Source organism: Epinephelus lanceolatus, chromosome 10 (assembly GCF_041903045.1).
Source record: "Epinephelus lanceolatus isolate andai-2023 chromosome 10, ASM4190304v1, whole genome shotgun sequence".
In the NCBI taxonomy this organism is placed as follows: domain Eukaryota; kingdom Metazoa; phylum Chordata; class Actinopteri; order Perciformes; family Serranidae; genus Epinephelus; species Epinephelus lanceolatus.
Genome location: NC_135743.1, coordinates 27,774,202 through 27,794,574, shown reverse-complemented (window position 1 = coordinate 27,794,574; position 20,373 = coordinate 27,774,202). Strand labels below are relative to the sequence as shown.

Sequence of the window (20,373 nt, the reverse complement as noted above, 5' to 3'; positions counted from 1 at the left end):
TTTTCTTATACTAATTAGCAGATGCTAGCATGCTAATATGCTTAACTAAGATGCATATGTCAGCTAAGCATGCTAGCTGCCGACCAGTTAGTCGATAACTGTATCTGTCTGAGCTGCTGAGCAGATGGGTTTAGTGGGTCTGAAGAGCTTTTTCGCTGAAACAGCAGCCTGTTGTGGCCAAAAACGATGCTGTAAGAACAGTCAGAGAGAACAAACAGTAAAGCTGTGGGGTGTAAAGCAAACCATGAGTTGAAACTCATTATGATGCTCTGTAGGGGAGCTGCAGATTCTGGTGCTAATTCATTGAAGGTTCATATCACACATTACACATGTCATTTGATACATTGTTCATATAAATATTCAAAAAAGTTTTTACTTTTCAAACTGTTTTACAGAGTAGTGTTGCTTTCTAAAGCATACCTACCGATGCCACTTTGGGGAAATATGCTTAATTGCTGTCTTGCTAAGAGCTAGATGAGAAGATGCTAATTGTGAGAGTTCAGGCCACGCACAGGTCAAAGATTGAGATCTGAACTCAGCCTGCACCTGCACCTTTAAAAAGACCAGGCCCAACTGAACCTGCCTGGTGCTGCTGAATTTAAAACCCAGAGTTACGATTACATTGTTTGTAAATTCTTCTTCAAGGTTACATGTGCTTTGAATAGGCTTTCTCGCTATTAAAAACTTACTCTTCTGACAATGGCAACTGGCCAACACAAATAATACAAAACCGAGGCCAAAGTTTTACACAAAAAAGTGTTCCAACACACAATCCTGTTTGGTTGGGGTCAGGTTGTTTAATAAACACAGGACACTTGGATACAGAAGAGTTTATTATTATCATATTAAAGGACCTCAAACAACTGTTGTAAATTCGGTGCAAGTTATGTTAAATTCTTTGTACTGTAAAGCAATGAAATCTCTTGCAGAAAGTGTCTTAACATTGTGTGAAATTGACAATTAAACTTTGCTATAATGGTCATTGACCATAAATATAAATATTTAATTGAAGGAAAAGAAGCAGAAACATGGATAAACCCCCTTATCCAATCTATACATGACTATGAAGAATTAGTTCAGACTCAACCACAGGGATTTTCAATGGAATCATTTGATTCTATCCCAGTGACCTCCACCTCACACAATGTCAGGTACTTTTTGCTTCCAGGGATCACAATGTTCACATATTGGCCTTCCATGAGATCACACATAAAGGTTTTCGAGGTCCCAGCTGCGATGGAAGAAATGACAGCACATCTATGGAGGAAAAAAAACAAACAGAATTCTTAGTAAAACCATGTTATCTGACAAAAACTTTCCATAGAACCCACCCGTAGAACTATTTAGGCCCTGCCTCTACATATCCAGATATTTTTGTAAACCAATATTTTCCCCCTCCATTTTGAAAAAAAAAAAATTCTGTCCACTTGACCTCTTTTTACAAAATACATGCATCTATACTGGAACGCTAAAATGACTCCAAACGCTCTCGTGTGCGGTGTTTACATAGACAGTGGTGCTGCTGCAGAGCTGCCTGCTGCTGCTGTAACTACTGTATTTTTACAACTGAAAACCAGTACTCCACATATTTATGTAGCTTTGCAAGCCACTCCATTAACAACAACATGGTCTGCAAATATTTCACAATAAAAAGCCTTGTGTTAATGAATGATGGGATCCTGTCCACAGAAAAATTGTCGGGGGACTTTTATTTTGAAATGGAAGCAGAAATTGTTGAGTCAAACATAAATACTTAAAGATGTCTTCATTTCTGTGACTGATATAAAAATTATTACTGTAGTGAAAGGCAGTACAATGTCAATATGAGTATCAAAAGACCATTTTTATTGCCTATTTATTGCTGAAAAGGCACGTGCATGTGTCAAAAAATGGGCAAGCCACAAGACTTCTATTAGGCTCCTAGATAATTCGGCAGCCAAGCACTAACCAAGCCTGCCTGTGGTCCAGGTGTTAGCTGTCTATCTGTGAAGCGTACAGGCTAACATTAGCTTTTTCAAAACACCTACTGGAGATCTCATCTTACTATATAATGACGAAACTCTGTCTCTGGGTGTGTCTGTGTGTCTGTTCCACGTTTTTCTCCTCACTGACTTGGTCAATCCATGTGAAATTTGGCACAGTGGATCAGAATGAAGCAATATTACATCAATTGGCCAAAGGGGGGCGCTATAGCAACTGATTGAAATTGCAAACTTTGAATTTCAATGGGTATGGACCAGTGTTGTGTGTAACGCGTTACAAAGTAACGTAACTACTTTTATTGGGTAAAAAGTAGTGTAACGCGTTACTACTGAAAATATGGTAAAGGAACGTAGTTACTTTGTCAGTTGGGCACAACATTACTTTTCCCGGGGACAGATTTGACGGTGACACTGCCTGTCTGCCTCAGCTGCGCACTAGGCAGGAACTGTGACAGTTGCCATGTCAACAGTACAGACAGGAGCGCCAAAATCAAGAATCGTATGAGGAATATGGAAGATACAAACGCCTCCTTGGATTATTTTAACGGTTTGTCAACCGAAGACAGGTTAGCTTATTGTAATAAGCTAACAATTAGCAACGGAGTGAGGTTTCCGACCCAACGAAATGGCCGCAAAGCTACAGTGGCCGGACATTTTTTTATATCTTGTGGAGGAAGCCAGCATTTATACGCATGAAAAACTCAAGGCATATAAATCCCTTGATGTGTATAATTTTGTACTTTGCGGTCATGTCCAAGATATTGAATACCGGGATTTATCTGATGGTTTTTGTGCTCTACGGACCGAAGTACTGCCGAGCCAGCGACAAGGACACAAAACAGTAACGTTAACTAATGTACAAGACCTGGGCGATTCTGAACAAGTCGACCAACTATATACCAACTATATAAAATATCTGGATATGTATAGACAGGACCACAGATACTGATGATGCTCTTGTTGTTAAAAATACAGGTTTTTGTGAGGACATTATGTAGATATCCAGTGCACTGATTTCCTCTGACTTGCAAAGATTAATGTAAAACCTTCAAAACTAACATAGCACATAAGGTGCTGTTACCTGGGATTAGCATTGCCATTGTCATTGAGGGAGTTTCCGATGCGGATCTCGGCACCATTGATTCTTTTGTGGCAACAATCTTTTCTGTTGGTGATGGTGACCGTGTCGATTTTATACTTCTTCAGGAGGTCCAGTCTCCACCATGGTTTTGTTTGTCTGCTTGTGTGGGTACAGGATCTCTTTCCCCAGTTGCTTGCACGATTTCCATCAATGGCCCTTTCAGGAACACCTTGCCACCCCAGGGAGGACTGAGTCACTTTTCCATCTCTAGCAATATTAGGACCTGTACAAATTTATGAAATGTCATATTGATGCTGAGATTAAGAAAGGCATACATACTACGTGTCATTTAAAACTAAGGAAATCAATAATTTGATTGAACCAGTTATGAGAATAATCTCACCAAAATGGCCACTTGTCTGTCCCAGGACAGCTAACAAGACAAAGACCCCAGCTAGAGTCATCATCCTGTGGAGCAAGTTCACATCCATGTCATGCCATTTAACCATAATTTAACGACTTTTTCACACGCACATGCAAACACGCACACATGCACGCATGCGCGCACACACACACACACACACACACACACTCACACATAATACTAGAAGTGGGTGTGGTTTACATTAGAAGATGTTGGACATTTTGCAGTAAGCTATATTTTCTGAATTGCCATTTATACTCCTGATACAAATGTCTATATGTTGAGCTGCCAACAAAATTATGTTATATTTTAACCATGCCCCCAAATTAATCAAATAATAAAACATAATTTGTATTTGAACCCTACTGTCAATGAAGGAAATGTGAGTTTAGGGGTGAAGTCACTAGTGATAGTAGACTGGAAGGTTAGTTATGATTTTATTTAAAAAGTGTATGGGAGAGGGCCCCAATGATTTAAAATTGAAATGTCTATGATTGAAAAATAATATTATAATTATTATTAATGATTAATCAATTAATTAATAATTAAAGAAACACAAATAATAATAATAAAAAATAAGTGGTGGTGGGGTGGAATATTAACACAAAAATTTTAATATTTTTCATATCTGTTCAGAGCACATCATTTGTGCATGTATGTTGAATGTATTTGGTGACTCTACTAGTGGGGATTCTAAATGAATAACTAAGTCAGAGCCAAGTGGTTATCCCTACCGCGTTCCTTCTACATTCCCAATCCTAAAAACTTAAAGTTGTGCTTGTAAATAGTATATTGTTTTCAGTAGTTAGTGGTGGGGGCTTCATTGTACAAAATTGAAATGCGCATAGGCATAGCCTACCCTACATGGGGATGTGAACACATTCTGTCTCCTGCCAACAATTTATGTTGGTTCCTTTTTGTTTGTTAGTTTTGCAATACATTAAAGACAGTTAAAACTACTGAGAGCAATCCCCCCCATTCATCAAAGTTTTTACCCTCTGCAGTAATATCACTCCCACCAATAGTTCCAAACAAAACATTTAACCCACATTTATTAGATTGAACGTACCCTAATTCGATCCCTGTCCTGATTTAGACATCAAGGTCCCAAATATGAACACACAAACAAAGAAAAGAAAAGGACATGACCACAGCAACAAAGAAAAAGTAATTACATAAACATTAGTAATGTGAAAGTAAACCTCTATCACTTGATCATTGGTATCTTTTGATCACATTGTATTTATGTAACTGTTAACAAAAGTTGAAATTAAACTTGTTTTGTGCTGAGATGTGCAAAGCAGAATCTCCTGGAAACTTGAATGTAAAGTATCGTCTTATTAAACTCTGCCCGACCTCTGTTGCATATTAAGACCTTCAAATCTTTTATGATCATTACTTTGTCATAACCAAGCTGTAGTGTAAAGATAAACCTGATTTAGTTCACTTTTTTTCCTGACAACATTACTTATGGAAGATAAAATGAAGAATGTATTTGATCAATTATTCTAGCAGAGACCTACCTTAAAGCTCTCTCGTGTCTAGGAAGCAGCTGTGATCTCCATGTGTGCATAGAGAGAAATCATTTTTATACTTTCGTACAAAGCATGATTGACAACTGCTGGATTAATAAACACCCTGATCAAATAATGTGTTGTTTTTGTATCCCATTCAGAGGTCAATGTGACTGTCTGACCATGCAGTGTTGGTGTCTCAGAGGGCACACCCTGTGCTTGCTTAAATTAAGTTTGTGAAAAGTGGTAAAAAATAATGTACAATTACGTATAATACATGAATATTGTGTCCAATGTCTAACTTGCATTATGATTTATCCAGTGCCATAATATTATATCATCTGTGCCCTCAGTTCGGACTGGAGTGGGTTTACTCAAAAGCTTTGTGCTTTGTCTCGTCATGACGTTTCACATTGCTGCTTTTAATAATCCCCACATTTTGGAAATGGTACTGATTTGTACAGGGATATGTGTCTATTATTTACCCCACTTCCACTGATACGAATGGGGTGGACAAAATAATAAAAACACCCGTCAGTGTGACACGATACAATTCAATATCCAAGATGATCATTTGGTTGAATCAAAACCTCTCTAAAACTTCTTCACCATATACTGTACACAATATCCTTTGTATGTTACACAATACACACCTAGTGTTTATGGGTTGTAATTCATTTAAATGGATTTAGTTGCATAATGATAGCTTAACAGGCTGGCTACCCAACTTTTTTGTGTTATCTTCAGTTGTTAGTTCCCCCTTTTGTAACTAGCAGCATACTGCACTCTTCTGTTTACAGCGTGTTTATGTATTTCATTGTGTTGTCTCTATTTGGCTGTATTTTCCATATTTGCAGCATGTCTTATTACATTGCATATGTTATGTAAGCTGTCAGGGCCACACCGTACTGTAGTTTTTGTTACCCTAATCCTTTTTAACTCTACATTAACCCTAGTGTACAAGAACCATAATCTTTTTTCTAAACTTAACCACACCTATGTATGCACAGATATAATAATAAGGTTTTTTTTGTTGTTTTTTTTTAAAAAAGAACTGTAACAGGCCCTGAGTGTGATGCCTGTGTCAAATTCTAATTTTGTTTTGTGGAGATCAGGGAAATAATAAGACAGGTGAGAGGCAGTGTTCTTCTGCCAGACTTTCTTATACACCTGCTTTTAATGCATTTTTTAAACGCACATTCTTCTGTATAGACGTCACTGAGTTACACAATCTCAAAAACAGTATAAGTTCTCAATACATAGCTGCCTTTTGTTTTTGCTCCCATTTTTCACAAGTTTCAGTTAAAAATCTAAGACTTTTAATACACTCAATAGGTAGTTTCCATTAATTTGGTAGTAGATCCAGCCGGCCTCACAGCCGCAGAGCACATGTAGCCACACTAAGTCGGAACCTCCACATTTAGTGTCTTCACTTGGGAGACCAGCCAACAGAACAGTGGATGATGCTCATCAGTATGCTTGTCATCCCCACCAGGATCTTGACCTGACAGCAGCTCATCATTGTAACTGACTTTTGTGGTTGTGAGGCTGGTTGGATGTACTGCCAAATTAACATAAATGACATTTGAGACGTCTTATGGTAGTGAAATGGACATTCAGGTCACAGGCAACTGCTCTGAAAGGCATTCCTGCAGTCAGCATATCAATGGCACGCTCCAAACAGTGTGACATCTCTGGCATTGTGTTGTGAGATTAAAATGCTCATTTCAGGGGCTATCCACACCAACCCGGGTATTTATAAAACCGTGACTTTTTGCTCACGGTTTGGCCTTTCATCCACACGTAACCGCAGTTTTGGGCCCCTGTAACCGGAGTTATTTGTAACCGGAGTCCAGGGTGAACTTTTTGGAAAAGTCCGATGTCAGCAGTCATGTGTGGACAGGATAACTGGAGTTATTTTGTCTCGTCTCCATTGTATAACGTCACAGTGTGCGACGTAAACAGAAAACAGCTGTGTTATTACCCGATCCAGTGTGTGCGAGGATGGACCTCAACAAAATACTGCTGCTATTTAGCAGCATATCAGCACTTTGTGGCTGTAGCATCATGGACGTCGGAACTATTTTCTGAGGGGAAGCGGGATTTTTGTTGGGAGGGGTGGGGGAAGCACGCACACTTATCAGTGATTAAGGATTTGATTTGAAATTATTTTATAATAACATGCAGTTATAAGAGAACTAGAATGGATGAACACGGCATCTTTATTGTTAAGAAAATGAAACTTTGATAACTAAATCAAGCCATTTAAGGAACATAACAGCATTATTTGTAACCTTGGATGAAAAAAAAGAAGAGTCTGCGCTCCTGACTCAGGGCTTTCATGCATTTCCAAAAGTGGACCTTCTCTCATGTTGACCTCCTGCTGAAGATTTTAAGCTCTCTCTGCACAGAAGAGATACATTTATTTATAGTAAACACATTTTATAGTGAGCAGCATACATATGTCCCCTACAAATCCCAACCGTGTTTACAAAGTTTGAATGAACAAGACGGACGCAATCAGAAAGGAGGATTTCAGCACCACGGGCAGCGTGCGTAAAAATACTTGACAAGCGTCTCCTTTAAATGTGTGTAAAAACTTTTGTAGTACAACGAATTTCAGAATTGTGCGAGTGTGGACGGAGAGTGGGCAGCAGTGTTTGATGCAGAAATCTCGATATGGACTTGAAAATCAATTTCGGAGTGGGGGGGTTTCGGAATGGAGGGCTGTCCCCTGTTGGAACATTGTGCGCGCACAGCCCTTCACCACCTGGATCCTAAAATAAACACCTGTTTTATTACATAATCATGCTTCCGTGTTGCGCCATTCATTAAGATCCTATATTTCTGTCATTCAGATAACAAGAATTGTGGTTTAATACTCTTAATTATAACAGCCAGCGTATAGAAAAATGTCGGGTTTAAATTGGGCTCGGGCCCATAATTACAGTTAACTGGACAGGCCAGATGGGAGGGGGTCCGGTATTGACGTTTTACTACCTTCTGATTGGCTACAGTGGCCTTACAGTTAAGAGTTATATCGCCACCTAGTGCTTTGGATGTGTATTACATTGCTTGATAGTGGAATTTGCGGTGTCATGTGGACAGAGGTATTTTTATTACACCGCTCGTGTGGACGCAGATTTTTTTAAAACTGGAGGCCAAAAAAGTTCGGTTTTAAAAATACCCGTGCTCGTGTGGACTAGGCCTTAGAGTGCCCATTACCTGTGACCATCCCATGGCACACCAGTGTAGTAATCATGCTGTTAAATGATGCCACACCTCTCATGTGGATGGATTATCTTGGAAAAGGAGAAATGCTGACTTACATGGATTTCAACAAATTTGTGAGCAGATTTTTCTTTAAAGAAATATATCTGTTGAGCAACTGAAACCTGTGAAAAATAGGAGCAAAAATAAAAGTTGAGTAGAATGGGAAATCCCATTAGCAACATTGCACAGTTGGCAAGACATTTCACATGAACATACAAAACAGCATTTAAGAATACAAACTCTAAATTAAATCACATATTGTGATTGTCACATTTCCATGAACCTGTCAAATTATTGCATCATGCTGTCCTTTCAAGCTCAACGCTTTTGTATTTGATTGAAATTAAAAGCTCCTAATTGTTCCAGTAGAGAGAATACCTTTTTTTTTTTCAAAAAAGGCTTTTATTGTGAAACGTTTGCAATCGAACTTTAGGCCGTAAGGTGAATCAGAAAAAGTCTCACAGAAACTGATTTCCGCTCCGACATCTGGGGACTACACGATCTTTACTTCATAAAAAAGATCGATACATGTTCAGCTAATCTGCGGGAGTTCATAGCTCATAACCCCGCAAGAGGCCTGTGATCGGGGTCGTAATTCGGCACTTGTTCCGTCTGACCGCAATGATCTGTTTCGCCTGAGCGTAATGAGATTTGGTACGCAAGTGGTGGCACGGCCGTCACGTGATCGCGCTACACCAATAAGGTACCCGCATTTGGTGTCGCCATGGTTTCATTCAGCAGAGGAAAACAGACCCGGAAGTCCTCAAAAGTGAGCAGAAATGAGCTGAAACAGCGCTATTCACATAAGACATGGGTCTTATAAGAGTGGGCTACAATGAGTACCGGGCCATCAAATCACAGCATCCGCGGTGAGAGGACACGGAATTGTGTGCGCTTTTGCGCACGTGGATGTAGGTGATCACGGATATTTGATGTGGGAAAGATGTAGCCAGATGTATTACCTGTTTTAGATACGTGGTTGTCTGTCCATCCGTCCGTAGCACAAGTCATGTGCGCCACTTCACCACCGACCCGTACGTAAAAGCGCAAACAGTCCCTCAGCCCTGTCCCTCCTTGAGGCAATGAATGAGGAAATAATTGCCTCGGCGTTTAATACGCAAAATGGGGTCAAACCCCCTAATAACAGTAGAAGTGTGACTAATGATAACAGCAGGAGGCATCTGGCAGGACCACGGCAGCTCTTGTAGGCTGAAATCAAGACGATCACATTAAACAGTGCGCAATCATCAGACTTGACAATTATCACCGGAAAACAATCTTTGTTATATCGAGATAACGAGATAATTAATTCGTTATCACGAGAAAACAGTCTTTGTTATATCGAGATAGCGAAATAATAAGTCATTATCACGAGATAACAGTGCACAAAAAAAAAAAAAAACATGGCCGTTCTCGTATTCTGTACTGCACAGCTATGTTGTCTATGTAATAATACGTCGGTTATGCCCAGGTATTGAATCAAATGTGTTTTAAGACATTTTTGCTTAGTTCATCTTATTGTCTATTTGTCTCATCGTGTTTCATGGACACGGTGATGTGAATAGCGCTGTTTCAGCTCATTTCTGCTCACTTTTGAGGACTTCCGGGTCTGTTTCAAGACTATTCAAGAGAAGGCTGAGACACGGGGTCAAACATGGGGGGATTCCACATGCGCAGTGTAACTTGAGCTGCGATGCTGGAGGGTGACAGCAGGGGCGCTAGATAAAAAGCGCAGGATCCGCTCAGGCAATCAAGGAGTGCGGTCTGCTTGGACTTCTGGACGGCGGCTGCCTGAAGTTGTCGGAATTGCATCTCTGTCATTCTCACCCACAATACAGGCCACCAGTGACAGTCCAATAATAAGCTGTGAAAATGACATGCATGCACATCCCCCTTATTCCGCGGTTTCACCCCATCTACTGAGCCTTTGAGGAAGTGCACACCAGATTTTACTGCGCATGTGCAGTCCCCCCATGTTTGACCCCGTGTCTCAGCCTTCTATTGAATAGCCTTGGTCTGTTTACCCATAGACATATATACATAGACACCGCATCGAGTGCCTGAGCGCGTCCTCGCTGGCCGCCATCTTGGATGGGTCTCCCTTCACCTCCACAGTGCATTCACTTCTATTGAGGAAGGATCTGTATGCACAAGTAAAATAGAATAACTCACTGAATTTTCAACTGATTTTCACGGGGTTTGGTTTGTTACAAACGGCACACATGTAGTTATGATACAGGATGCTTTCGTACATTAAAAATATGGGATTTCATGCTTTAATACTTTCTGCAGATAGCAACAGCATGTTATTTAGGTCAGGCCTGCTTTCCTAATGATGCCATGGTCTACTGACCTGACTTGCCTACCCTACGTCTGATGTCTGATTTTGTGTGTGTGTTCATGTGTGTTGGAATGTGTGTGCCCATATGTGTGTGCATGTGCATGTGTGTGTGTTTTCATACTGGTGTTAGTCTGTGTAAATTTGTCTTGTTGTGTGTTGAGTCTCTAATGTCATGTTTGCCTGACAGTGTATCAAATATGATTCCTGTTCATTTTCTAAGTGTTTGCCCAGCTACACACTGTAATAATAAGGACCTCAATTTCCTGGTGACACATTGACATAGTACCTTGTTAGAGAGCAGTCAAATCAGCCGGACATTATTCCGGCCACAGACTGCCTGACAGTCTGCCATAAGGGACACACTCCAGAGTGACTGCTCTCTCTAAGTACTTAACCTCTTGTTACAAGAGGGGACAGTCATAAAACGGTGTGTGATATGGTTAATGTACGCACCATCTGGTCCCTGGTCAAAAGGTCCTTGATCATTTGGAGACAATATTAAACAGGAATTATTATGTGACATTGGAAATTGATGGCAATGTATGTATTTGGACATGTAACTTAAACTTCAGTTAGGGATAACTATGCTCACTAAAGTAGAATGCAGTAATTTTATTTGATGTGACAGGTTTGTTAGGAAAAGATACAAAATGCTTTATAGGGCTGTATGAAAAAAAGTCTTGATTTTTAACTGTGTAGTTAACAAGATAGACAGTTTGATGGTTCATATGGTAGCAGTTAATATGATGATAACAAGATGTCTTGCAATAAGATGGTGTATAAATTTGCAGAAATCAGGATTAACCCTGCATCCTCGGTATGAAGACAACTGGATTCTGTGCTCCAAGACTGCACTCCATTTATTTCAGTCCTGCTCACGGTTTCTCCAGACTTTAGCTTCGGCCAGTGTGTGACTGAGTTGGCCGAATTCCTGCACACAAAAAGTATATAAAAAACAAACAAACATTAAATTCTTAGTAGATTCAAAATGTAACAGTAATTCATTTCTGAATATGTAAGGATCTTTTTTTCTCTTTCTTGTGCAACTGTTGGTTTTGTAATGGCTATTTCATGGAATAAAGTAATTCAGAGGCTGAGCATATCATGTAACCTTCGAATTGGCACACAACAAGGTGCTGTTCCTGAGAAATTGGGAGTATCTTGTGGCATGCAGGTACCTTAGAAGCAAAACAGGAGCAAGTGCCAAAATAAACCTTGCTTATCGTGTCCGCCTTTGCTGCTGTGTAAGCACTCACATGGCTTTGTGCTGGCACGAAATGTAAGGGTCCAATGGAAACTTCTCGTGTAGTTACACTTTGGGGTAAATACCATCTATAAGCAAGGATCAAGTACTGCTGAGCAACGAAGTACTGCTCTGTTGCAGAACCCTCAGGAATATTTTTTTTATTTTCAAACTCATCACACTGTATTATTTGTCAACCAAAAGATTAAAGTATTATTTTGGATTAGTCGGTATTTTACTCTATTCAGAACAATTAGACAGTCATGGTCGCATTCAATGACATATAATGATGAAAAAAATGACTACATACAGTATGCTATAGCATAAGCATGTATGGTGTCCCATCATTATATACTGCAAGTGTTTATTCCACACATTTGATAATTTAGCACTTTTAATCTTACAGGAGTGCAATCAACATAATCTTCTCCCCAGCAAAAGAGCCTCAGTTTAGAAAAGGTAGTTTTGCAGTATGAATTAAAGGTCCATCATGAATGATGCTGTGGCATCTAGCAGTGAGGTTGCAGTACTGAAACTTCTCGTGCACAGAACGTGTAGGAGAACTACGTTGGCCTAAGCAAAAACACCTATCTAGAGCCAGAGTTTGGTTTGGCTGTTCTGGGCTACCGTAGAAACAACATGGAGAACTCTGTAGAGGAGGACCCGCTCCGTGTGTAGATATAAACAGCTCATTCTAAGATTAAAAAAAAAAAAAAGAAACACGACTCTTATTTTTTGATGAAGATAAACAAATGAAAACATAACTATGAATATACCATTTCTGCCAATAGATGCCCCGGAATCCTACACACTGGACTGCTAAAATGTATTTGTTAATATTTGTGAAGACATCATGTATTTGACATGAGCGAGCAAGGAATAAAAAAAAGAATAAAGAGGGGTGTTAAGAGGGAATCTCAGTGAAAGAACAGACTCTACACCGGCTCTCCAGGGAAGCACTCTCTGCTCAATCGCTTGCTCTTAGGTCCCATCTAATGACATCTCTAGCACCAGATTGCCTCCCCGGCTTGAGTACTTGTTTCAGTCTATTGTCCCAGAGAGATGTTCCTAACATGGGGTGTTGAGCATGTGGAGGTGGGGGGGAGGCAGTCTATCAGACAATCAAATGATAGGATTTTCTCTTCCAATCATTTTTGATAGCGTGTCTCTTTCCTCTCCTCTGGCTTTTCGTGCTATAAATACAAGGAAAGGATTGCGATTAAAAAAAGAAAAAACTGTAGTCGTCCTTTTGTCCTTTGCCATCAGGTCCACGAACATCATTTGTCCCGTGTTTTTTTTCTTGGATAATAATTTTCAAGTTGCTTGTCTTTCATTTCTCCTTTCCACAGATCCGAACCACAATGCTCTCTGATTCCTCGTATCCACAACCAGCAAAGCCTGGTGACTCAGCTGACTGTAGCATTAGTGCTATTTTAAGTACAAGGTTGCTCCTCCAGCTTTCCTGTAATTCCTTTAAAAGAACTTTTAAAAATGAAACATAAAAAAGTCTGTGTATCTACCTTCGGGTGAGAAGAATTTTCTCATATCTGATGTTTCTTAATGCGTTCAGGATGCAACAGCAGAAAACGGTAAGAGAGCGTTCCCAATCCTGAAGCTTAGTCGCTCCTCCCTCCACTCTAAGAGTGCTGTAAAAGTGATGCTGCCTCGAAAACGTGGCAGAATGCCGCAGTGCCTGTTAATATATCACTGACTACCACTTTTGCCTGCTGTTTCAGCTGACGCTATTGCACACAAGAAACTCTGAATATAGTCTGAACTGAATGGCAGCGACTTCTCTAGTATCTGTGTGGCAGGGGTTGTCTGTTCCCATTGGTGGCATCGGAGCCACGACAAAATGAATGGACAAGAGAGGACAGTAGGGGAATTGAGGTAAACTGAACTGTGCATCTTGAGTATTTTTGTGCCAAGTTTCCACAGCATAACCTCAGGTACTCTGAAGACTCAAGATTTTTAATGACTTTTTTTAATTCCCTTGGTATATATTCATGAAAGCCAACAAAACACTACTCTTATTGTTCTGCACTGTATCATGGATTTACACTGATATGTCATTCTGAGGTTATGAATTGACAGAATGAAGCAACATTATCTGTGACAAAGATGAGATTTATACTATCAGGTTATTGTTTCTCGTTTCCCTCCTGTTCCTCCCCATCCTCTGTCTCCCTCTCTCTGCTTCCACACACACAAGCCTGGTGGCAGCAATCAGTGATCCAAATCAGAAGCCTAAATTCCTCTGTTTTGATACAGGACAATAATATTACACGTCTCTGATTAAGTCTAGCAGATAATATTCTATGCTAAAAAAGACAGCTTCCTGCATTTTTAATGAAGCAAATTAATCCTTATCCTCGCACTTCTCTACACCTGGTCAGAATGCCTGAGCTGTTGCCAGGTTACAATTAGCACCAATCTGACTCCAGTTGAGACAAATTCAACTTGTAACTAAACCAAATCAATGTACTGTTGTGCTATGGGTACCGTGGGAGGTCCTATTACTCCCAAAACACAGCTTACCAGTGTGATCACAACTCAGGATCAGCTGATTTTACTCATCTTAATAGGCCAGTGAGGTGTGAACTACCCAGTGTTATCTGACCATGAGTACACAGCTTGTTCCACTGAGGACTGGGTAGGAAATGTGGGGGGAAAGTATGTAGTTGTATGTGGTTGATGAAGTCTTATCTACCACCCTTGAAAATGCTCTTTCCCTAATCAAGTCTGTTTGTACATAATCACACCTTAACACACATCATGAAATGCATTTATTTATTGTTCCAAAGGTAATTTGTAGACAAATGACATTGTACTGCAGATAGGCGTGTGAGATCAGAAAACATCTCTACAGTAGGTGTCTTTCTGGAGGGTTTGGACAAACATTTTAGGAGACTGTTGTACTAGTTAGCCTTGACTAAGTACTATATGTACTATATGTAGGTCTAAATCCTCACCATGTGTTGGTGTTGGACAGTGGGTGGCTGCTGCTGCTCCCTGGATGTGTGCATGTCACACACACACACACACACACACACACTCACTGACTGAAAAATTGGCACTGGGTATTAAAATTATTGTGGCATATTTACCATGAATATGGTTCATCTGAACTTGTTGTATTTGTTTTCACCATTTCATTCCTACTAGAAATGCAGCTCTAGCAAATATCTCACTATCATTATCCTCATTCATATTTTAAGAAGATTATATACAGCTACAAAATAAGCCTGAAAAGCTTGAAGTTAGAACGGAAGTACAGAGAGTTGTTGCTATGGAGGTGGTACAGCATCTTGTCCATTCACATGGTGTAAACTGTTAAGTGCAACACACACCGCCGCCGGTGCGGCGCTGTGGCCGGCAAGTGCCGCCCCCCAACACACACTGGCAGCGGCAGTGTTGGGCACAGGGACACAGAGATCTGTGTGGGTACATGAGACCCTATAAAAGAGGGTGGATCAAGGGGAGTGCCACCAGTTGGTCCAGGAGCTTCTCCTCAATGATGGCTATTTCCAGCCATATTTTAGAAAGACTTGGAGGCAATTCGACAACCTGCTGTCTACCGTCAGGCCGTATAGCTCTAAGTATCCAGCAACCGCTACCACCAGTTTCTCCTTGGTTGTTAACCAACTGTAAACTTGTTGTCGTGACCACCACAGAAAGCCTACCTCTCGAATCATCCGATTGGACGATAGAAAAAAGAAAGATGACAAAAAGAGATGTCGTTTGGCGTTTTTACGCTCTGAGTTGAAGTTTTTTCAACTTGAAGAGTTCAGTGCACTCCGACAAAAACGCCAGGTGCCTAGAGTGCAGAAACATCACAACCATGAGCAATAAAAACAATTACAAAAAAGCGCCTCCAGTTGATAAAATGCTTTCTGTGTGATCAGGGCATTAGTGTGTATTTTCATGGCTCAAAATTGTCAACCCTCCACAGGCAGCTCAGGAGGTTAACTGATATTGTTCTTTGCCTGAACATGACAGACTAATTGTAAATAGCACTAGGAGATGTTCTGCTTTTCAAAAAAGTAGCATCCGCCTCTGCGTTTCATGTGAAATACCTGGTGTGTTTTTTGTTGCATCAAGACCAAAGAGCAAATATTTGCTGCCCCAATAGCTTTTGAAGAGTTGCAAGATTGTGTTTCAGAAAAGTGTTTAAACTGCTGGGTCATGTCTTGGTTCAAATGTCATCCTCCCACTATACCTGTAGCAACATGGTCACGCCAATAAATGCTTTCCTTTTAATTAGCCTGGCCTCCATCCCCTTTTACAAACAGTGCAGTATAAACTACAGCACATTGCCAGTTAGTTTCAGTACATTAAAAACAAGTCATTTGGGAGTAGTATATTTACTCTTTTTAAAACAACCTGAGGAGTCCACACCCTCTGTCCAAGGGCTAGCTGAGTTTTGGAAGTGCAGGTGCCTCTTGGGGAAGACTGCCCACTTTCGAACAGCCAGAAAATAACATCATGATCAAACTCCAAGGTTTTACTTGGTATTAAAATAAATCAAAAATTATGGCTTTTTCAACTTTTCAGAATCATTTTGCCACGTGCAGTTGTTTTGCAAGTATCTTGTCTTAATAAGACATCCCATTGAGAGACACTAGAGGAACTGTAAGTGTGCCAAATGCCAAACCAAGCTTACACATCTTAGAACAAAATAAAAAAGGGAGTGCAAAAAAAACCCCTTTGTACAGAGACCTTCCCTAACTCCTGTCACAAGTTGCACCTGATTTCCTCATTTATTGCTGTCCTTCTCTCCCCCACTCTCTGTCTCACTCCATTCCTTCTTTCCTTTCTGTGTATCTCTTCCTCCTTGCTCATATTTTCTGTTTTCTCCCCCTCTTCCTCACCTTCTTTCACCCCCCCTTCACCACACTGCCTCTTTTTTACTACCCCCTTCATTTATTTGTCTCCCCCTTCCATCGTTCTCTTCTAGCCCCCTTGATCCTCTTACTCCTTCTTCAATTTTTCACCCCCCCCTCCTCCTCCCATTGCCTACACCCATCCCTCTCTTCTCTCAGCTCACAGGAGGGTCAAGTGCACAGGCTTTTGTCTCAAAACATGTGGAGGGAATTAATTGGCTCCAGCGTTTGGCTCTTTCCACCCGACTGCTTCTGTGTGGCTGTCACCTGGCTCTCACTCCTGCTTCCATCTCGCTCTCTCTCTCTTCCCTTTACCCCTCCTTCCTCTGTCTCCCCATCTCTCCTTTTCACTCATGCTCACTCCTCCTTATGTTCCCCTTTTCTTCTCCTTCCACTGTCTCTTTCTCTCTCTCTTTCTGCTCTCTCTGTGTCATGGCCCCCTTGTAAGATCAAGCCCTCTGCTGCAGCTGAAGGACTCTCACGTTGTGTCTAATGAGGGAAGGTAATGTGTGCTGTTGTAATTGACAGATATATAAAAGCAGACAGAGGACTTGTCAGAGGTTGACAGAAAATGGAAATACTTACATATGTAGACGCATACTGTACATACAAAAATAATTCCAAGGTTTCGTTTCCCATATGCCCTGGGTCAATTTCAACCATACCTCAGCAAAGATGCACATTTTCTCTCTCTGTATTCTTGAAAAACTAGACTAAATATTTTCGTCCTCTTCAATTTGCATGTATCCATTTTTTTCTGCGGTTATGCATTTCAATTTTTAAGCTACGGATAAAAAGTCACATTTTGTAGAAGCTGTACAGATGGATGACAACAGATCATTCCTCTCACAGTCTGTCCTTTTGCCATCCTTACACCCATCCATCGACCCGCCCATCCTTACATTATCACAACTGTCACAATTCCAAAATGAAAGGGGAAAAAACTGTTACGCAGCGAGCTAAAGATTGATTTTAAATCATCTCATTCTACTTCCTTATCCTTTTTTATCCCCATCCATCAGTCCCTCCATCCACCCATCCTCTGACCATCCTCACACCCTGAAATCCAAATGCATTTTAAATAAAAAAAAAAACCTTGCTAATTTCATTTCCCCTATCCCTATCTGTTTTTTCTTACCCCAATTACCAGACCCCCCCTCCCACCGCCACCCGCCCTTCTACCCCTCCCTGCACCCCCTTCCTAAGAAAGAGGGATAAATCAGGCTGCATATTAATTGTATTCAAAGGGGGGACCATGTGCCTGGCGTACTCCTTGTTTCCATGACAACCGCCTCAGGATCCATAAAGATTTCAGGGGCAAATGGGGCTGGGAGAGTGGGGGTCACCCCAAAAGAGGATAAGCATAATTACAGTGAGATAGACAGGCAGTCAGGGAATGGTGAGGTCTGTAAGCAAGTGTCCCAGCCAGACAGATACTGTTAACAGTCTGTCGAGCTCAAGCATATTTTGTAGTCATTGAATTTTTTTTCTCCTGTCTAGTATGTTATGAACTAAATACTATACTGTATCTGAGATTTATTTTTTAATAACAATATTTGATTTTCCAGTGTTAATTGTTAATAGACACATTTCTGTTGAAATCAGCATCTTTTGTCCATCCCATCTGTTTGATTTGGAATCTGTTTGCAGTAGAAAGATACTCTGTCTCTTTAAATAGTATTTGGACAGAGTAATAAATGATGATACACAGTGGGACCTTTTTCTAACCTTGCTAACAAAAGAAAGTGTTATCAGAATACTGGGATACTTACTACGTATTAATAAATCTACCTAATCAGAACCATGAAATACATAAAATCACCTCTCTGGGATTTTTATTTTATTCTATTTCATTTTATTGGATCTAACCAAGCTGTCTTTGTATCTGTTTGCAGGCAGAAAATGGAAGTGTGCATTCCAATCTTCACCCAGAATCACCTAAATTGCCAGTTGCCACCCTCCCTGCTGCTATTTCATCCAATAAACTCATGAGGACAACCTCTCCTCTTTCCAGACCTGCCGTTCCACACCTGTCCACCAGACGTCACTGGTGAGTCATCCATCTCAACTCATCACCCACCCTCCTCGTCAACACCGAGCTCCTCCTGATTTGCAGTCAGCACCGAGCAGTCTCATTGTCTCAGATTGTCCATGTTGACAAGCATATGCCTGCCTTTTGACCAAGTGAAGACTGTTTTCACTGCACCTGTTCTGCCTCCTGAATCAGCTTTTGGATATCATATCTGGTATAGTGTTACAGACTGTGGTTGTGTGAACAGGGTACTGGCCATCTGTGCTTTTGAGTTTAATAAAAACAGTCAAATCCTGCTTGGCAATCCTGTTAGAGCAGCTAACTACCAACTTTTATTTCTTTGTGTCTCCACACTCTAAGCTCACAAAGGCTGACAGCTTGTATTGTGCTTAAAGTTATTTATTATACTATGGCAGTCACTCCAAATATAAAACCTCACAGTGATTTACATAGGCTTTATGGTACACATGAAAAAAATATGACCCTTTGATAATAGGGAGCATAAGGAGCTCCTGATGAGTTCAGATTTATAACACTTTATAACAGTTCTTCTTTGGATGCACATAAAGGTAGGTTTATGACACATGCATAGAAAAAAGAGGGCAATACATAGCAAGAAAAAAGGGTAGTGGACAGTGTGAGATTTATCACTGAAAACAAAATAGTAAACAAGATAATACAACAACCTTGTTAGTGAATCATTTTTGCAGAGGGACCATGTCCAGTTCTTTGACAATTTCCACTAATGTTTGTGATATTTTACTACTGAAGAGGGCCATGGGAAATATCTAACTTTACCTTGATGTTAATTCAACCCCCTCTGGTGTTTGCAAGTGGTAACCTCCAGGGCTGAAAAATGAAGCCAAGATGCAAAACTGCAGTTCCTCTAATGGCCACTTGAGGCGGGCTTCAATAGCCAGTCAATCTCCATACACACCCATGTTAAAATGTCCAACTTCACAGCAGAAATAAAAATCCTTACAGCTGGGTATAAGCAGAAAACGGTTTTGGTCTCTGTAGATTATTTTCCTGTTCATGACGTCTGTATGGAAAGTGAATTTTTCATGTAACTCATTTGTTTAAATTTTATTAAGGCTTACAGTTACGCATGCTTAAAGGCATGGCTGCTTTGAGTGACAGGCTGTTTGCAGATAATGTCCACAGGTTCTCAGGTTGCTTTCACGCCTGGCCTGTTTGGTTTGGTTCAGTCAAACTCAAGTTTGTTTGCCCCCTAAGTGTGATTCGTTTGAGCAGACATGAACACAGAAACTGCACTCAGGTGTGCACCAAAACAACCAGGCTAAGACCTTCTTGAAGAGGTGGTCTCGGTCCAGTTACAAAAGAACTCTAGCGTGGTTTGTTTGTGGTGAGAATGTGTTCCGACCGATATCTGAGCAACTGCAGTCACATGACACATTGTTTGGGTTAAACATGAGCATGTTACAGTCCTGGAGGATTATTAATGTGCACCTCCTCCTGTACTGCCTTAATATGTGCATTCGGAGCATCTAATGCATCAAAACATTGTTTTCTAGTTGGATCTGCGTCTCATTTTCAAACTGACTTGCCTAAAATGGACAATGCATGCAACCCTTGTAGC

The 20,373-nt window shown here is 40.6% G+C and overlaps 1 protein-coding gene across 1 annotated transcript in view; it reads right to left on the bottom strand.

The window, feature by feature from the left end:
* Nucleotides 1-795: 795 nt before the first annotated feature.
* The window catches only part of LOC144464523 (fucolectin-like), a 42,553-nt gene continuing 22,975 nt past the window's right edge, over nt 796-20,373 (bottom strand). The window contains exons 2-6 of the mRNA XM_078171907.1: nt 11,421-11,546; nt 4,557-4,574; nt 3,467-3,531; nt 3,064-3,346; nt 796-1,257 (exon numbers count right to left, since the gene is read on the bottom strand). Of these exons, the coding sequence (XP_078028033.1) occupies nt 1,083-1,257; nt 3,064-3,346; nt 3,467-3,531; nt 4,557-4,574; nt 11,421-11,546 (667 nt within the window). The 3' untranslated portion in view covers nt 796-1,082. The remainder of the gene's footprint in view (nt 1,258-3,063; nt 3,347-3,466; nt 3,532-4,556; nt 4,575-11,420; nt 11,547-20,373) is intronic.